At 46.0% G+C, this 18,457-nt stretch overlaps 1 protein-coding gene across 4 annotated transcripts in view; it reads left to right on the top strand.

The window, feature by feature from the left end:
- Positions 1 to 18,211, top strand: part of GMPR (guanosine monophosphate reductase) — a 45,504-nt gene extending 27,293 nt beyond the window's left edge. For 2 of the 4 annotated variants that reach the window (XM_074146380.1, XM_074146381.1), the window contains 2 exons: positions 5,349 to 5,508; positions 12,726 to 13,827. In XM_074146380.1, the coding sequence (XP_074002481.1) occupies positions 5,349 to 5,508; positions 12,726 to 12,906 (341 nt within the window). In that variant the 3' untranslated portion in view covers positions 12,907 to 13,827. Of the gene's footprint in view, positions 1 to 5,348; positions 5,509 to 12,725; positions 13,828 to 16,790 lie in introns of those variants that run through there. The other 2 variants (XM_074146378.1, XM_074146379.1) reach the window with 2 other exon arrangements.
- Positions 18,212 to 18,457: the final 246 nt, after the last annotated feature.

Genomic DNA, 18,457 nt, shown 5'->3' with positions numbered 1-18,457 from the left:
ATTATGATACAGCACATCTGCTTGGCAGGAAGCTTTGCAAGTATGGAAAGCAGGGGCAGGCCTAAACTCAGATTACAGACCTGCCAAGAAAAACTCTGGGCCTCCTGGAAAGGTTGAAACCAAAATCTGTCTTCTAAGTTTGCAGACAGCTCCTGTTTTTAGACAGGTCAGATGACAAGGAAGATTTAATTAGAGAATTTTAAGCACAGCTGTGGTGTGATTGCTACCAGGAAGGAATCTGGTCAGTCACAGGATCTCACAGCACCATTGTGTTACCCAGTGGGTGATGTGACGTAGGGAATAGATACTTCCAGTTGGGTGATTCTGACATAGCTGAACAGTGGCATCCACCCTCTTTGACAACAAGATTGTATTAAAAAAACACCCGACCTCTCCTCAGCCCAGCCCACTCTGACATCATGCCGCCTGCAGTGAGACCTTTGTTCTGCCTGACTTTCCCGGTTCTTGCTGGCGTTGTGTTGGGAGCTTGTGAACTGGGATTGCGACCTCACTGCATTCCCAGCTGCCTGTGCAGAAACCTGGCCCGTGGAAAAGGTCTTTCTTCAACAAGAGCGTTTCCAGACGTTAGAACAACAGGAAGCAACTTCAAAGTGTTTAAAATATTTTCCTTTGAGATGTTTATAGCAAGTCTGAAGGGTCCTTATAGTCTTTTTGGGCTAACTGAACAGAAACTTGCTTGAAACATGTGAAAGGGCAGATTAAAGCCTTGCCGATTGTCAGGAGATGCTGGGATTCACAGTGGTATGTGTTTGAAGGCTACCATGGGTTGTCCCTGGGACAGAGGAGCATCAGAAAGCTGAGTTTATACAGGCAGTAGTTGTACTCTGACAATAGGCCAGACAGATCAGTCTGACCAGTGTGTCACAGGTACAGTACCTTGAGGCAGTAAGCTTACCATATCTGGTTATGTATAATTGAGGCAGACACACTGGATATCTGACTAGCTGGAGCCATGTGTGCATTTGTTAAAGGTGGATGGCAAAATAAGCTTCTAGATAACGTTACTACTATCAGTGTTTATTGAATACTATTTAGGTGATTGGCTATGTGAGCCACGTGGATGATAGCCTCCATGCCCAGCATTTACAAGCCAAAGCCTTGATAATAATACTGAATTGTCTAGTACAGACTTCTCTGGATGTTGAGAGCCTCTTGGCGGGGAGGAGCTACATAAATATATTGGACAGCAGAGACCGGGTACTAAACCACACAGATGTACAATTTCACCTGGGGATGGAGGCCTGGACAAAGCATAGACAAAAGACCCAAAGAAGACTTTTGATTAAAGTGATTATACTATGTCTTTATGGTGGATCATTGTAAAGTCTTCAGGAAAGGGATGCTGAGGTGGTCATTAGAAAGCAGTCACAAAGCAGCAATTTGAATCATGAAAAGTGTGAGGGAGTCCCAGATGTGAAGACTAGCATTTACAAGTGGCTAAAGATGTGACTGAAGGAGGCAAGTTCATGGGAACAGAGGAGGAATAAAGTGGATAGAGTGCAAGTGAAACATTGTGAATAACCATGAAGAAGATGCTGGGAAGCTTTACAAGTGGGAGGTGACACCATTGGTGTCAAGAGTCAGAGGCAAATTGGGCATTTTGACAGAGGGGAAACAAGGTAGAAGCCTATTTAAAAGGGCAAGGAACAGAGAAGCGCTGACTGTGGAGTACAAAATGCTGGGAGTGACAGATACTTTGGGAGAGACTGCTGGAATTCTGGAATTGGTGGATGGGAACCTGATACGGATTTGGTAAACTGAAGATATCACTGCCATCTTTGTATTGGAGATGATAATGGAAAAGATGTAGGTTGATCAGGAAGAAAAGAGGTGTTTTGATGCAGGAATGAGGGAAAGCATGAAATAACTGTGTTCGGCTCTCAGATGGTTCTCATAGCTGCACTCTTGGAAAGGCTGATATCATGAACACATTTCTCAGAATACCCCGGGGAGGCACTACTGTCTCCTTTTTTAAAGATGAGAAGTCAAAGCACAGAAATACAAAGTTCAATTGCCTGAGGTCACATATATTTTTGTGACACAGTCAGGAACAGAATGTGCCTCTTGAATACTACGCCAGCATCTTTAACACAATACTACTGTTCCTTACAGCAGAGTGAGAAGACATACAGGAGCAGGGAAGTAAAAGGAAGGAAAAATCATGTGGAAAAGTCAAATGGGGACATATGCTGGTTCCAAAATATACCTGACAGATCATACTGGCTTTTTTTTCCTGTTTTCAATAGCTGTGTGTATATCTACTGTTGCAAAGGCTCGCTGGCTCAGCTGGAGCACAGGTGAATGTTGATTCCAGGGCCAGCTGTGGTCCAGGCAAATTTACGCTGCATCTGCCTGGAGGGCTGCCCAGGCCACAAATCCAGGGTGACTCCAGCTGAATTTGTGCAGAGCCAATCTGGTTATCGGTAACTTGTATTATCAGTCACACAAAAGACATCTGAGGGACTCCATCCAGATCTAGCAGAACTGTGTGAGTGCTGCAAGATTGGGCTGGTGTCAGCACACATTACTTAACGGCTTGAAAGAGAAGGCACTGTGAAATGTGAATGAGCAAAATCAGCCCAGATACAGCATAGGCCTCAAGGGGGAAGTCCTCCCCAGCATCAGTGCATTGAATTGGCGTTGTGTAGAAACAGGACAAGTTTAGCAAACTCTGGATGAGCTACTGGGATGCTTGTAGGCAACGTACCCTATCACATCCTGTGTTACCTGGGAGGTTGTTGCCAGGTGTTCCCAGTACCCCACAACCTAAAGTAATGGCATGCTGTCTATCCGTACTTGAAAATGAAAGACTGTAGCTGGGTGTTGCAAACATTGCCAGTGCTTCTGGTCATGCAAAAACCGTGCGTAAGTAAAGAAAGCAAGCCTTCTGGTTGGTTGTTAACTGGCAGAAAAGTGGAACAGGCTCAAAACTCTAAGACATCTTTGCAACACTGAAGCGGGGTGGAAAGTTCAGGAGAGCACTGGAAAAGTGTATTTAATATGGGCTTGTCATTCCTGGAGCTGCAGGGCAGTAAGCATGTGTCATTCCAATGAATAGACGTGCTACTTCTGCTGTAACATGGCTCCTCTCTTCTGGAAGAGCTTGATGAATTATGTTGTACTTTGCAAAAGTTGGATGAGTTTCAGTCCTGTAATTCAAACATACTTGCTTTCCTCCCAAAATACGCAGTGAAAAGAAAAATAATGAATAGATACTTAAGTGCAGACGAACCAAAATTCTGTGATTCTGAGGTGTAGATTTCTTGTGACTGTTTTGCATTAGTAATTTGGAGGCTGTGAGACCCATAACCAGAGACAGGACTAGAATTGAGAATCAGGCGATAGTATTGACAAGGCAAAGAGTCCAGAGTGTCCTTTGGCAGGCCTGTCATTTGTTTAAAGGCCCTCTTTGAAACCTTGACCTCAAATCTGTCCCTCCTTTCTCATGTTGTTTTCCTCTACCCATGAAGGAGACATCAACTAGATTTCCCAGAGTACTATTTTTTTGCAAAGGTGGAGCAAGATTATGTCAGGTAACAACAGGAGCTCCCCACCAGTAATTGAGAATGTCTTAAAGGATGAACGTTCCCTTGGGTTTTGGCAGGTTAATAGTAGTATCAGACATGAATCAAAGTAAGGCTTTAGAATTCAGCCATATGAAACAAGAGAGCTCAGGAAAAATCTGCCAGGTAGCTGGCATGATGAGACACCTGAATGGGTGCCTGGCTATAAATATTGCTTGTGCTGTGCTCAGCAGTTTTGCAGAAGCCTAAATTTTAATATCCCTTTACCACGGACATAGTGTTCCTTTCAAACAACAACCAGGCAAAGGGAGGTGAGATTAGCAGAGCAGCTGGGTGCTCTGCTCCGAGGCATTGTTGCTGGGTCTGCTCTTTGGCAAAGTGGTAAAGGGAGGGAACTGGCTTTTATAAATCAGTGCACACTCCACAGTTGTCATGTATTCTAAGATCAAAATGTTCCCAAATTCAGGTTTGTCTTTTAAACAGGTGGCAGAAGCTGAGCAGATTTGATAATGATTTCACGTACTCTCCAGATTTCAAGGTCTGGTGGTGTTTGGATGGTGGCAGAGACGAGAGCAAATCCTAATGCCAGATGTACCTAGCCTGGGATCTCTCCAGAGTTCGGACATGTTCATAACAGGGTGGGGTTAGTTCAGGCTCATATGCTTTCTATGAAGTGAGGTTTATAGCCCTGTTCTTTTGCCAGTTCTGGGAAGAAACTGGACAGAAGGGAGGCCTGTTCTGACACATACACATTGAAGAACAGAGAGTCTGAACAGGAAAATGCTTTGTTTCAGGGGTGGGTCACCACAGGCTCATAAAAGAGTAAAAGCCAAACTTTTCTAAGCAAGACTAGATATGCCAAAATATCACAGGAGGAGCTGCTGGTGGAATAGTTCCAGCTCAGCTGGAAATATTGGAAATCACAGTAGAAAATCAAGAGTGATTCCAAAAAACTTCTTCCTGATCTTATTCCTAGTGGAATTGATTTCATGATTTGCAAAGCCAGGGAAGATGGACAGACTGAACAGGCATGATTGAGTATTCAGTGTTATTCAGTATTTGGAACATATTTAGACCTCCTTTGTGGTGCATACTGAGTACCACAGAACCCAGGGGTGGCGGTCCTTGGCCCAGAGTTTTTAAACAACAGGAATCAAATGTAGACCCATCCAGATCTTTTTGACAAGGGCTCATCCAGAGCTACACTGACCTCACAGAGCTACACTCAGACCTACACTGAACACATACGGCTGATGGACTTAAAAAATCCATCTGCTTGTTTTATGTCAGTGTTGGGAGGAGTACATTATATTCATGAGTATGCCTTCCATCAGGGTACATTCCCACTCACAGCTTGTAGCCTAGAAAGGTCTTGAAGTAGGAGCTGTCCTTTTCTCTGTACAGCATTGAACTCAACAGGTCCCAGCCCTGTGATTAGGGCTTCTAAGTACTGCACTCAAAATAGTAGTTAATAAGAAACTGTGCTCAGATACTATTATTAAGTAAAGGGTTAAAACTGAATTTGAAAATAAAGGGGGGGGGGGAGTAGAATAATCTATGTCTTTGTCATCGCAACAGAAAAGAATTCTTTCAATTTAAAATATCAGAGAAATACAATTCAGCATGTGTCAGTTCTTCAGTAAAGCATTTCTTTCAAGTTTGCTGCATCTGTTACAGGAGGGGACTCTCTGTACCGAACTGTTTGGGGCTGGCGGTTGTTTTTGGAGGCCACTGTGTTCTTGCTTTGTCTTTTACCCTCTTCTCTTTTCCCTGCTTCCTTATGTGTCACCTTGCTGATCACAGGAGCTGGTGCTGATTTTGTCATGCTTGGAGGAATGTTTGCAGGCCATGACCAGTGTGCTGGAGAGATTATGGAAAAGAATGGCAAGAAGGTGAAACTCTTCTATGGAATGAGCTCTGATACAGCCATGAAGAAGCATGCAGGAGGGGTTGCTGAATACAGGTATGAATTCCACACAGGAGCAATTGCAGTGAGCCAGACAGCCAATAGCTTCTGGAGCAGAATTGTGCAAAAGGCATCTATTGGAAACAGGCCCATGCCTCTATTCCATTTAGGAAGCTGTTACCAACACTTACGGCAGCAGATCTGAGGGAGGGATGACATCAAGGGGGAGACAGGGAGAAGGAGCAGGGGGTGGCTAGCTGAGAGCAACCATGTTCACTTGATTGCAGCCAGTGCAGTGTGCTGTCACTGCAGCACTAGCTGCATGGTCTGGGGAGTCATTAGGCACTGTTCTGACTTAAGGGTCTCTCCGAATGTGTATGAATTAAATGCTGGAACATGGCACGCCAGGCTGCAGTTTCTGGCCCTCTGCTTGTCTAGGTTGGGTGTGCTGTTAGCGTATGGGTTCCCGGCTGGCCCACATGCTCCCTTCTGTTTGCAAAAAGGGGGTGCCTGGTGAACGGGTGGAGCTCAGCTGGGGTTTCCCCAGTATGGAGTTGAATTACAGCTGTAATACTAATGAGGGCCCAGGAACTCCAAAGTACTCTCAGTCACAGGCGGTACCCTCAGCACTCCCTCCTGTGTTTGTTGGGCAGTCTTCTTAGGCAGCAGAATCCTGCTGAACAGATTTCCCACCTCTTTTTGGGTAGCAGAGCACCAGAGTAGCTCCAAATCATGCAGCATGTGGGACCTTGGGTTTTGAGCTAAAATCCTTAGGGAGGGGAGGAAAGGAAGAAAGGCTTTGCAAAGGAATCTCGTCCGTTGCTATTTTACTCCAGAAAGTGATGAGAATTTTGACTTTTCAAAAAAAGCAGATGACTCCAGGGAACTCGGTGTCTCTTCTCTTCTGAGCAGCAGGTATAGTCACTCTCCTGAGACAACATAGAATCATAGAATGGTTCGGGTTAGAAGGGCCCTTAAAGGTCATCGAGTTCCAAACCCCCTGCCATGGTTCTTGCATACTTTGTTAGAGAATCTTTCCTGTCTTACAGTTTACACTGTAAGAGGGGTCTCTTGATTCTCTCCTCCTCTGCTGGGGTAGATTCAGGCTCTGGACCCATCTAGTAAACTGCTGTTAGTAAGGGTCTCAGATTCAGTGACCTTACCTACTATTCCAGACGTTCAGGCCTGATGGGGTTTGTTGGCCCTTTCTGCTGCAACTATTCCAGCATGTGGGTTTTCCCCAATGTGTCCAGCTGCTACCATGGAAACGAGGTGCAGCACTGTGAAGTTGACAGTGCAGAATGTAAAGCAGAATGGGATCCACAAAATAAAATGGAACTCACACTTTGACACAGAGACATGCTGAGAGGATCATGGCAGTCTGAGACATCACAGTAGATAGAAAGCACCTTTGATCCCACCTCCTGTCCTCCACCTTGCAATTGGATCTGATTTTTGTCTGACACTTCTAAAATACACCATAAAATGTGCACTAGTTCACCTAGCACTTTACAAAGTGGTAAGACATAGCCTACTTCAGAGCATTTACACCTGTCTCCTTTGGCCTAAGTGTCCCAAGCTGCTTATTATGAGCTCCTAGACTGCAGTAATAATGGAGACTAAGGAAGGCTGTTGGTAGACGTTGTGCAGGAGAGACCTGGAGATAAATGAAGTCATTAGCTTTCCTGCTCTGGCAGAAAACCCAGGCTCATTAAAAGAGAAGTCTATGTGAAAATGGGGAAACAGACAGCTTGTGGACACCGCACTTAGCAGATAGTCTGTGCCTACTAGACACAGTCTGGTTCAGTACTACTTTCTGAGGAAGACTTCTGAAGAGAAGAAAACCAGTTGGACATAGGGATGCGAGATGATAGAAGAGTTTTTCAAGGGCAAAAAAGAGCTTGTGATGAGTTTTGGCAAGTTCCAAGGACATTTGGTTTTGGAGGGGAAAAAAAAAAAAAGATATTTCTTAACAAGTGAAAATATACAGTGAATACTGTAATTTGAGGAGAACATGTAAATCCTGGCAGATTTTCAAGCCAGGATTTTTCTGCATCTAATAGGATGAGAAGAGGACAGGGATACCTTTACCTTCTTCCTGAGGAGGACATACGTGTCTGTCTTGAGTGGAGTGTACCCTTCTTACTTTACCTGACCTGTGTACCTCTTTCTGGGGCTCAGATTGGAAGCTAGTGAGCAATGCACAATTAATCTCATATGGGTCTGCATCTGTACCAGTTAAAAGCACTATTATCTTCAGGATATCTGGCTACAGTGAGGTCAGCCAGTGGATTGCTCAGGGGAGCAACCCTTGTGACTGGCTTTCCACCTAGTTGACCTGCAAGGCTCTTTTGGTGCTGCAGGTTCAGTTTGCTTTTGCTTTCAAGCACAAATGTTTATTTGCAGAAGAGCGAGCTGCACAAGAGTCTGTCTGCACCTGAGACAAGCTGAAATGCTGCACCAGAAAGATGTGCTGCATATCTCTGACCTTTGATTCACTCCGGGTTCATATGCCAGTTCCCAGAAGCTGTGTACAGTTCTGGGGCTTTTTTTGTCCCCCACTGAATCTGCTTGTCATCAGAGCCTCTGAACAAATGGTCTGAGTGGACAGCACTAGTAATATCTCATAATTTAAAAGTGGCAGCTGCCAGTTACACAGAGGTGCTGGCAACCTTTTATCTGAACTATGGTATCTCACTGTCCTTTGCTACCCTGTGCTTGTGTCAGCTGGAGTGTGGGAAAGGCCTGATGCTGGTCAGGCATGTAGTTAATGAATGTAGTTAATGAATGGCTCCCTGCGAACGCACAGAGCAGCCCAAGCGTGCTGTGTGGATCTCAGTGCAGCTGTAGTCATTCAGGGCCTGGCCACCACAGAGCTGGTGAAAGTTGCAGGAAAAGTTTGAGAAAGCTTGCTGTACCAGTGGGCCAAAGGACTAAGACAGCTGTTAAATTCTGCTCCACCTAGGTAGGTGGGTATGTGATCTGGCAACAAAATTTATCGCCACCAGGAGAAATAATTGACACTGGTCTCCCTTAAAAATAAGATAAAGTGCAAGTATTAAGTCTTGTAGCAAAAAGGAATGTACAGAAAGGCGGTGTATTTGTCTTAGTCTAGATAGATCCTTTTAATCCCTTATGGGCAATACTACACAAATTCTGCTTGATCCATTGCTGTATTTTGATTTGGGTGCTGATTTTAGAGTCCCCTGGGGATCAAGTTCTGAAACCTTCTCAGCAACAAGGGAGCAGAACCACAATCTGAAATTTTTAGTCCCTGTTGAGATACTGCTTTTTTTGTGCCACTAACAGGTAACACAGAAAGAGTCCCCAGTCTATTGCTCGCTACAACAGCTCCAAGCGTTAAATCTGTAAGCCTTGACTGGTAACTGTGAAGGAGCTGATTCTCATCTGTTCGTGTTGCAGCCTCGACTCAGAGCTGGCTATCCATACCAGCCATGGTCTTGGTCTTGCTTCGCCTGTCCCAGCGTGATGAGTGTCACCATGGTTTAAAAATAGCGACTGTTAGTTCTCCAGCACTGTAAATGTGCTGGGTACTGAAGCGACGATTGGAAACAGGGCAAGGCTTTGCTTTGAATTATTCTTGTAGGAAAAGTTACAGGAAGTTTAGTCACTTACTAGCTTAGCTTATGGCAGACTTGAACCAAAAGTGTTCTAACTTAGCGTTTTAAATGCTGGATACCCCAGACAGGTCAAGTCAGTGGGGCTTCTTTATATGCATTTAAAAAGCCCAGCTTTACTTCTGTTATCAGTGACCCCAATAAGCTGTTTTGTCTTAAAAAAAGCCTGAGCACTCACAATGTTTCATTCAAGCAGTGGGGAGCTCAGTGTCTCAGTCCCCTGCAGAATCAGACTACTTGTCACTTAGCTTCATCTTCTCAAAATTACTTATTTTGGCTGGAGAACCTGAGCCTCCAGCAAACAGTTAAATTAAAATTGACAGGTAAGGCGAGATGGCTGTAGCAGCAAATAAAAGTCGTGAGAGTAATTGTTTTTGTAATGAATATGTCAAGTTGATCCCATTTAATTTTGTATGAAATCTGTGTACCTGGTTTCATTACTTTTATGTCATTTATGTATTGGTTTATTTTTACATTTTCACATCCTTCCATGAGGAACATGGATCAGAGCTGGGAATTTCTGAAAGTCAATTATTAGGTTTCTTTTATGGAAGAAAAGAAACGAGGCAAGCAGGAGTAGAGACTGCAGTATTGTTCAGTTAGAGCCAATTTGCTTTTGTTAACCCTTTTGAGATTTCACAGGTTTTGTGTGAACACCGCGGTTCTACTGTGGTCACTCAGCAATTCACAGCTGCTACTAAGCTGGGTTTTAGCACTTTATACTAAGTGTAGGGTGGAATTTGGGCCACAGAGACAGAATAGCACCAGCAGCTGGCTGCTACTTACTGTCTTTTTCTGTATCCCAAATGATAGCCTGGAAGACCTGCCCCCAATTCCTGCCATTTCTTAAATGCTCCGCGCATAGGGAAGGTTGCCTCGTGCCAGGTCAGCCTGACCCCTTTGTCCTGCCCCACATTTTGGTGGGCTGAGAGAGCACCATCACGTGTGCTTCACCCTATCCAGCCCTCCAGGATTCCCACCCACCGCACGCATCCCTCCGTGCCAGCAGCAGGCTGGAGTTGGCCGGAGTGATGGGGTGCACTGCAGATTGTACAAGCTAAAATTAACACCACTGTTGAAGGTACCAGTAGGGTCATGAGTTCAGTACCTGTAGGGCTTCATTTACATGCAAAATGGGGGGGGTGCATGTGTGTTCACATGCAGCAGTGTGAGCATCTTCCCATTTGGGGAATAAGATGACACACCAAAGAGCTTCGCTGTCTTGGGGCTTGCTCCACATCCAAAATATTAACTGAGTTCTGACCTTTTTGCTGTACTTGCAGTTGCTTAACTCACAGCTTTAGATTTCTGTCCCACTTCCATCCTATACTCCTCCTTTTCCTTCTGGAACATCCGTTATTCCCAGCATGTCTGGTGGGAGTGTGGACAATTTTCAGCCCTTTTTAACACTTTTTTTCAAGGATGAACATAAAACTGGACTCTTGGCGTTTTCTGTGGAGCTAATTTCACAGCTCTCTTCCAGTGTGCTTCTCCCGGTATGGTATCAATAGATCACTCCTATTGTGATCAACAGGACATCCCACCAGCTGATACCAGAGGAGCAGTAAGCAACTGTCTAGCTGTCAGAGCTTTGGGGCTGTGACATTAGTTCACCACTTCTGTAGGTTTTGGTCTCCAAAGCCAAGAGTGGCATCCCACGAGCTCCAGCTTCCGAACAGCACCATAGCCACTGCAGGGGCATCTCCCAGGGACAGTGGCTGTAAGTGCCCCATGTTTCTGTAATTTTTCTCTGAAAAAAGGCCCACCAAATGTTCATGCTCTCGGGAGCAATGTTCACGTCTCTGCAGGTCTGCTGAACCACTGTAACTGGGGATGCCTTTGTTTGCAATCAGCTTCTGCTAGCAAAACTTATGCCCCACATGATGCTCAAGCATGAATTAACAGGGCACTCATGTTTGAACTGATGGGGCATTCATGCATAACTTAATTGGACACTCATATGTGAACTGAGTTGGCGGTCATGCATGAATGCAGTAAACCCTGCATATCTTGCCCAATACAGCATGCAGAGCTCTTCAGGTGGCAGGATCTAGTAGGTGAAATTCGCACTGGTTTCTCCAAAATCCCAAACATGCACTGTCTCTCACAGTCTTGTGGGAAGCTCCCTGGAGGCTGAGCTGAACCTCCCAACTTTGACTGGACAGGGTCGGTGTGGCCAAAAACCCAGCTGCAGAATGGCAGCGTGACTGCTTTTGTGTTGTTTTTGTGGGCCAGGCCTTCTCTTCCTGTTGGCATTGGAATGAAAAATAAAAACCTGTGAACTCTCAGGAACACAGGCCCTACAACACACCCCTGAGCCCCACGGAGTCTCTTGATGGCAGTGGTACAGACATTTTCCATTGGCTGCCTATTACAGTTTATTTAAGAGTTTCAAGGAGGAGTCAATTACTCATCAGATGTAGGGAGATTAATCATGGTTCCTTATTCACATGGTGTACTAACACTTTTCCTTGATTGTCTCCCTAGGGCTTTGACCTCACATTTAAACTAACAGAATGAAATATAGCCAGGCTCACAGTGAAGTACCTCCACAGAGCAACTGTTGCTGTTAATGATTTGCAAATGGAGCCTCCAAACAGGCATGCCCTTTCTTTCTTGCACTATCCCTTAGACAACTTGTTTAAGGGAGAAGTAAATAAAGCGACAGTTACAACAATGACAGATCCCAGCCCTGATTTCTGCCTCCATTTTGTAGATAAGAAGGAGAGCAATCCCCTCTCCCCACTGCATTTCTTAGACCCCCTTCCCAAGGCCTACCGCTCCGAAGGAGCTATGTGCCATGCAGAACAAGCTTGCTTTAAAGCCTAGTGAGATGAGCTGGTGTTTGGCGAACTCCACTGCAGGAGGAATTGCTGAGCATGAGGCTGAGGAAAGTTGAAGGAGAAGGGATGAAAGTTATTTGCCTGGATTCCTCCATCATGTAACTCTTCAGATGTGTTTTTGGGGGACAGCATGTGCCTGTACTTGACAGTATTCACAGCACTATTTTTTTTTCTGGCCTTTTTGCTTGGCTCTGAACTGTGCTAGCTAACCTTTTAGCTTCAGGGGATAGCTCTGCAGCGGCTTTCCATAACAGGTTTCCTGCTCCATCTCTGTGGGCTCTGGAGAATCAGTCTGCTAAGAGACAGCCAGAGCTTTTCCATCTGCATCTGGTCAGTGACATGGGACAGAGGCCAGGGGCCGCGAAGCCTCTGTAGAGTTGTGCCTGCTGAGAACCAGCTCCAGCATTCCTGTAAGTTGCCTGAGCCTGACCATTCCTTATACTCTAAAGCTTCCAGCTCTCAAGGTCATATGTACCTTTCCATAATCCTGGAAGCTTCACTTGCTTGTAGGCAGATGGTTGAGATGAGGAAGGGGGGGAATCTGTAAATACGCTCATGGGATATTGGAGCATCTACAAAATTTGTCTGCTTCTAGTTCACAGTATTGGTGGTCACTGGAGCTGAGGCATTTCAGTGCTTGAGAGCACCAAGCAGCAACAGGCCAGCAAGCAATAAAACTGGGGGAGTATTTGTAAACTGCAGCATGCAGAGTATTAAGCTCCACATTGCTCCAGTAAACACATCGTTACGTTTTGCATCTAGATGTAAATGCAGTAACCGATCTCTTCTCCAGGGCTTCAGAGGGCAGAACTGTGGAGGTACCATACAGAGGGGATGTGGAACTCACCATCCTGGACATCCTTGGAGGGCTGCGCTCCACCTGCACCTACGTGGGAGCTGCCAAACTCAAGGAACTGAGCAGGAGAACAACATTTATCCGGGTCACCCAGCAGCACAGCCAGGTCTTCTCTTAGCCCAGGACTGGGGGACTGGAGAGAGAGGGGTGGGGGAGAGGAGCAGGAAGGGCTGCTGTTTCGTTTTGCTTTCTCCTCCATGTTGTGTTAGTGGCAAACTCACCTCTCGGAATGGCAGTGTCATAGCCATTGGAGGGGCTATGGCTGGCATTTGGAAAGGGCAGGTTGTGCTGTTAACGCAGTGCCATTGGTTCAAAATGCAATAGCCTCATCTTTTATTGTTGTGCCTATTTTATTTTTTAACCAACATTTCTTCACCTGTTTCCTCCCCCCCAGCCCCGATAAATAGCTGCTGAAACCTCAATTAACAAAGAATTGGCTTGTACAGACCTGGCTCTTGCGCCTGCACACATACACACATTCCTTCTTTTAAGACTGACCTGTCAGCTACCACCACTTCTGGCAGTGCACCCTCCAGAAATTGCAGGCTGGGAGAGAAAAAGATGCAAGGAATTGCGTGGAGAAATCAAATTCTTTTCATCTTTGTTCTGACCAAAGAATAGATGTTTGTGGCATGGCTGCCAGCCTGCAGAATGCCAGAGGTGGATGGTGGACGAGGCCTGGCTGCTGGTGACTTCTTAACGGTGATGATGAAAATGCCAGATCTCTTTCACTCTCAGTTCACAGGGCTGGTACTGCTGTTCTTAATTAAATGTCCCTATTCAATGGACTTGCCTTTTCAGAGAAGCTGGCATTGAATGTAGCAAACCTGAGCTGTCCCCCTTGCCCCCATCTCAGGAGAGAATGTCTCAGAGCTCGCCTGCTTTTTCATGCATGCAGTTATTGAATTACTTGTATTCCGGCTTTTACTTGCTCTCTGTGAACAGATTTCTAAGACATTGAAACTCAGCAACAGCAACCCACCAAGGGGAGGTTTCTCTGCAGCCCTCCCTGTTCCCTTGCCTGTTCGTATCCATTTAGAAAAGACAAAAAAATGCTGTGCCGTGCATTGTCTGTGGCCAGGTGAAGGAGGCCAGAGGGATCAAATTCACTTTTGGTTATCTGGTACCACTCCTTTGCAGTCCTTGACACCAGGAAAAGCAAAAGAGAGCTTTCGGCAGAACAGCCTGGTTGCAAGACACCGGTGGGCTGAGATGGAGTTAAAGCGTTTGCTCTAAAGGCAGTAATGAATGTTTAAGACTCTGGGTAACACTTTAATAAAATGTAATGGCCCACTAATTAATTGATAAATCACAATGAAATTTCTTTGGAAATACACATTGCATCCACATGAATACCACAGTAGCTCGTTATGATAAATGATGTAAAAGTGAGCACAATGAATTAATAATGCTCGGCCATTTACTTTAAAGTGCTGCTGAGATCCTAATACAGCTGATGTTACTTCAGAGTCTTACTTTCCTCTCCTGTAGCTATCTGTAGAAAGAAGCAGGCCTCCTTTGAAAGCAAAAGAGTGATCTGTAGGAAGAGGAATAGCAAAGAGAAACTCTAGAATTAAACTCATATGCCGGACTGCTCAAAAAGCCACGCACAAGGAGTGGCACAATTGACCATGCTGAGGAGCACATCTAGGCCATAGGCTGATCCCTGGTGATACTGAAGTGTGTTGTGCACATTAGAAAAAACACAGAGTATCTTCTAAATAGCCTGATACTTTAAATGTCTTCCATTTAACATGTAGGGCATAATTCTTAATTGGGGTGTGACCCTTCCTCTGCTTTGGAGGTGAATAAGGACCTTAATGTGAGCACAGGTTACACCTGTGCTGGCTTTAAGGCTCATTTGCCCTGCCCACATACCATAAAGGAACCTGAATGCAGAAGGGAAGCAGGCCTGTGAATAAAGGAGCTGATCTCTGTTCCCTCCAGCCTGAAAGCATCACGTTAAGAAGGTGCCAGGCTTCTTTACCACAAACCTACCATGGGCCACATACTGCTCTTAGCTGCCCTAAGCCTAGAGCACAGGCAGTATTACTACTCTGTGTAAGTAGAGCTGTAGGTGGTCACCGTTCCTTTATTTATGGGATGCAAAGGGCAGGGGTGCAAAGGCAAATGAACAACACCCCCTGTGAGGAGTGGGGTTAGACCATCACGTTGCAGGCCTGACCACAGGTGTCTCTCCACACTCGTGCCTTCATACGTGGGAAGTGCAGCAGTTGCTGGTCTCACACCTCTTCTCGCTGGCGCTTTTCTACTTCTTTTAGCTACATTTCTAAATGGAATTTAAGAAATACATATACATATATAAAAAAATATATATATTTGTAAACATTTTTTTAAAAAAGATCATACGCACACTGACCAGAGCAGCTTCATGACATCTCTTCGGAACAGTTTCTTTTCCAAAAGGCAGGCGCTGGGGACAAGGCCGGGGGGGCTGCCTCTCCTCCTGCGTGGCAAGCGTGGGGGCTCCTCCCTGGGCAGGCTGCACACTCCCACAGCCAGCCTGGCCTGGGGCTGTGCTTACGCCCCCCCCTTCCCTTCTCCTTTGGCACATACCTCTGACTGACCAGTGACTGACAGTGACTGATAGGAAAGGATGGGGATGGGCTAATCTGAAGTTGTCCCCAGAATTCTCCAGGCTGTGAATGACATTGAGGCTAAGAATAGTTACTGATAAAGCTTTGATTTAGGGTGTTTGGTTTTCTAAATAGCCGCTTTTACCATCATTTTGTTAAGCAGCATGTTTTCTCTTTCATTTTTCTCCTTCTTGCTCCAAAGTGAGCGGAGATAGAAATGGGCTGCAGAAAGGCTGACCTGGTGGCATGTCTGCATCTCACCCAACATTATAAGCGGGTTTTTGTTCAGGGATACCCCCCCCCCCCCCAACTATGTCAGCAGTCACCGTTGGCACTGTTCATGCCCAGCTCTCAGACAGGCTGGAAAAATGGAAAAAATATGAGCTGGAGCCCTCCTTCAACACCCAGTCCTGTGCTCCAGTAGTTGCCCTTATCTTCCCTTAGCCCCTGGTGCTGTGCCCTGCTCAAGCCCGCTGCCACGCTCACAAGGAACGGGGGCAGAGATGGAGCTGAGGGCATGCTGTGTCTGGCAGGATGGTCCGAGCAGAGGCCACAACTATGGATAAATGCCACGTGCCATTTGTGGATCTACCTCATCTGGACATTTAACCAGGTCCTCTGTTACTTGGTGTCCTTCTGTGGGAAGTGTCATTCTTAAGTGCTTTGTGTTGGGTGACTGTGCATAACCTGGTCTTCTTTAACCCTACCACCCCAACCCCATCCTGTCCAGAGCAATGCTGTGAGTGTGCTAAGCTGTGCTGTAGGGCACGGTCATACCTGCTTTCCCCCAGCCAGGCAACTGTTCAGTTGAGCACCCAAGAGCAATGTTGAGGTTTGGCCCTAGAGTGATTGAGTTGAACGTACCAAAGACCTACGAGCAAGGATGCTGACAAGGGCAATGTTACATCATTAAAGCAATCTCTGCTGAGCGTGTCCACCTCCGGATTCTTAAAACATAAGGACACCTGAAACACCTCCTCCCAGTCATATTCTGGAGGTGCCTTGCTGTAGCCTCTTGGCAGGGCTGGCTGGCCCTCCTCCCCATGCAGCCTGGCTTACCTGAACGTTCCCTGGGGAGGAAGGGCTTGGCTCAGCAGCAGCCTTGCTCATGCCTGGGTGATTTCATGGTGGCTGTGGAGAGGTGGACATGTAGACCTTCCCCTAGCCTGTGCCCAGCCTGTTATAGAAGTGGGCCTTGACCCAGCATCCTGCCAGATGAAAAACAAGCCACAGGGCATGGGTTTTGGCTGGGCTCTTCTTCTCACCTTAGGGCACGGGGAGGGCGTTGAATATAGGATGGGGACACCCTGTAAATGTGAAGAGTTGTCAGCAGGGGCAGGAGGAGCCACTGCTTATATTTGGAGGAGCTTTTCCCATACAAAGTGTGCCTGTGTGTTCCTTACAGCTTGTCAGTAACAGCAGGAGAAAGGATGGGGGTGAGCAAGAAACACAGCAGCAACTGGGAAAGCCCCACTGTGCTGGGACCGGGACTGGTGTTTTCCACTCATGGACAGGTTGAGTTTGAAGCCTTTTCTGAACCAGGTACTCCCTCGTCTATACCTATTGAGCTTCCTTGTCTTGAATGGACTTGCTGCTACAGCTTTCTGCCAGGGTACCTACAGTGTCGGCTCATCGCCACCTCCCACCCCTCCACCCGGGAAATGTTGCTTTTTGGTCACTAGTATCGGTTTTGTATCAAAAAAGTTGTTTGTTGCAGCCAGAAGGGCCTTGGCAACCAAGTGCCAGGTTTGGCCTTGCTTGTGTAGAAGAGAAAATGGAAAAAAAAAAGCCAAGGCAGGAGAAGGCCGGGCGCTTCCCTGTGAGCCGGGAGCTACCTGGGGGCACGGGGGGGGGGCAAAGGATGGCCGGGTTAGGTGCTGGCGCAGCTCTGCACCCCTAAACACAGCACAGACCATCCCCCTGCAGCCTCTGCTTCGCTTGCGGTCATCCAGCTGTTCACGCGAGCCCTCCCCAGCATTTACTTGGCACAATGTTTACTGGTTGAAGTTTTTGTACATAAATAAATAACTCAAGAGTCCGAAACTCCTTGGTGTTGCCTGCCGTAACTGCAAAGCGCTTCTGCGTAATGGCCTGACAGGAGCTGATGAGCGTTAGATGTTCTCCTGCCCCACTCGGCCCTGCTGAGATGGCCATGACGAGCGCTGCCTCCCCTCCTCTGCAGCAACCGCGTGTGCGCGACGGCCCCGGCATGTGCGGCACCATCGTTTCCAGTGTTCAAATGTTGGAAATGGAAAGTTTTTGTTACGCAATAAAGAGCTTCGCTCCGATGGTCTGGAGAGGGTTTTATGGCCATGGATGGCTACGTGTGTGTTTCTGCATCATCCAAAATGCATTGCCGGGGCGGGGGGGAGAATTAAATTAGGCGAATTACTTCCCTAGGAAAGCTCTCTGGCATTCAGTCGTAACTCATAAAGACGAATCACGCGTTTGCAATTGGCACTGTTATTTTATTAGTACGAGTATACTGAAACAATAAACTTGTACTGGTATACAGACAATTTCTTTAAAACAATTTTGTTCAAATTTTGAATCAAACATTGTTTTATTATAATAATGAAATAATTTCTACCTAGAAAACCTGCAAGCACCATCAAAGAAAGGGACCATAAAATTCAATAAACAGACGCGAGTGTATCCTACAAATAGACACACCACCATTAGAAAATAGAATATGAATTCTTCCATTTTTTTTAATATTTGTTTTAAAAAAGCTAGTGCAAGTACAATATTTTACACTGGAATTACAGAGAGTATGCACGCATATGGAAAAAAGTTCTCCTGTCACAATAAAAGCTCTTAACTATGTCTGTATGCACTTAAAATCTCCTCTTTTCAATAAGGTGCAAAACGTTATTCCCTCCCTATTTCTCCTTTGTACTGGCCATGTCAGCTCAATCTCTCCCCAACACAAAGCTGCGATATCCCTTTTACTGGGCCTACACTAGGAACTACACCGGAAGTGTGATTTGCAACAAGCCTCATTAGTAATACCAGACGATTTTTTTAAAAAAAAAAAAAAAAAAAAAAAAAAAAGAAGAGACCTTAAAAACT

Source organism: Numenius arquata, chromosome 4, assembly GCF_964106895.1.
Source record: "Numenius arquata chromosome 4, bNumArq3.hap1.1, whole genome shotgun sequence".
Classification (NCBI taxonomy): Eukaryota; Metazoa; Chordata; class Aves; order Charadriiformes; family Scolopacidae; genus Numenius; species Numenius arquata.
Note: the sequence above shows the minus strand (reverse complement) of the source record. Positions and strands in the feature narration are given on the sequence as shown.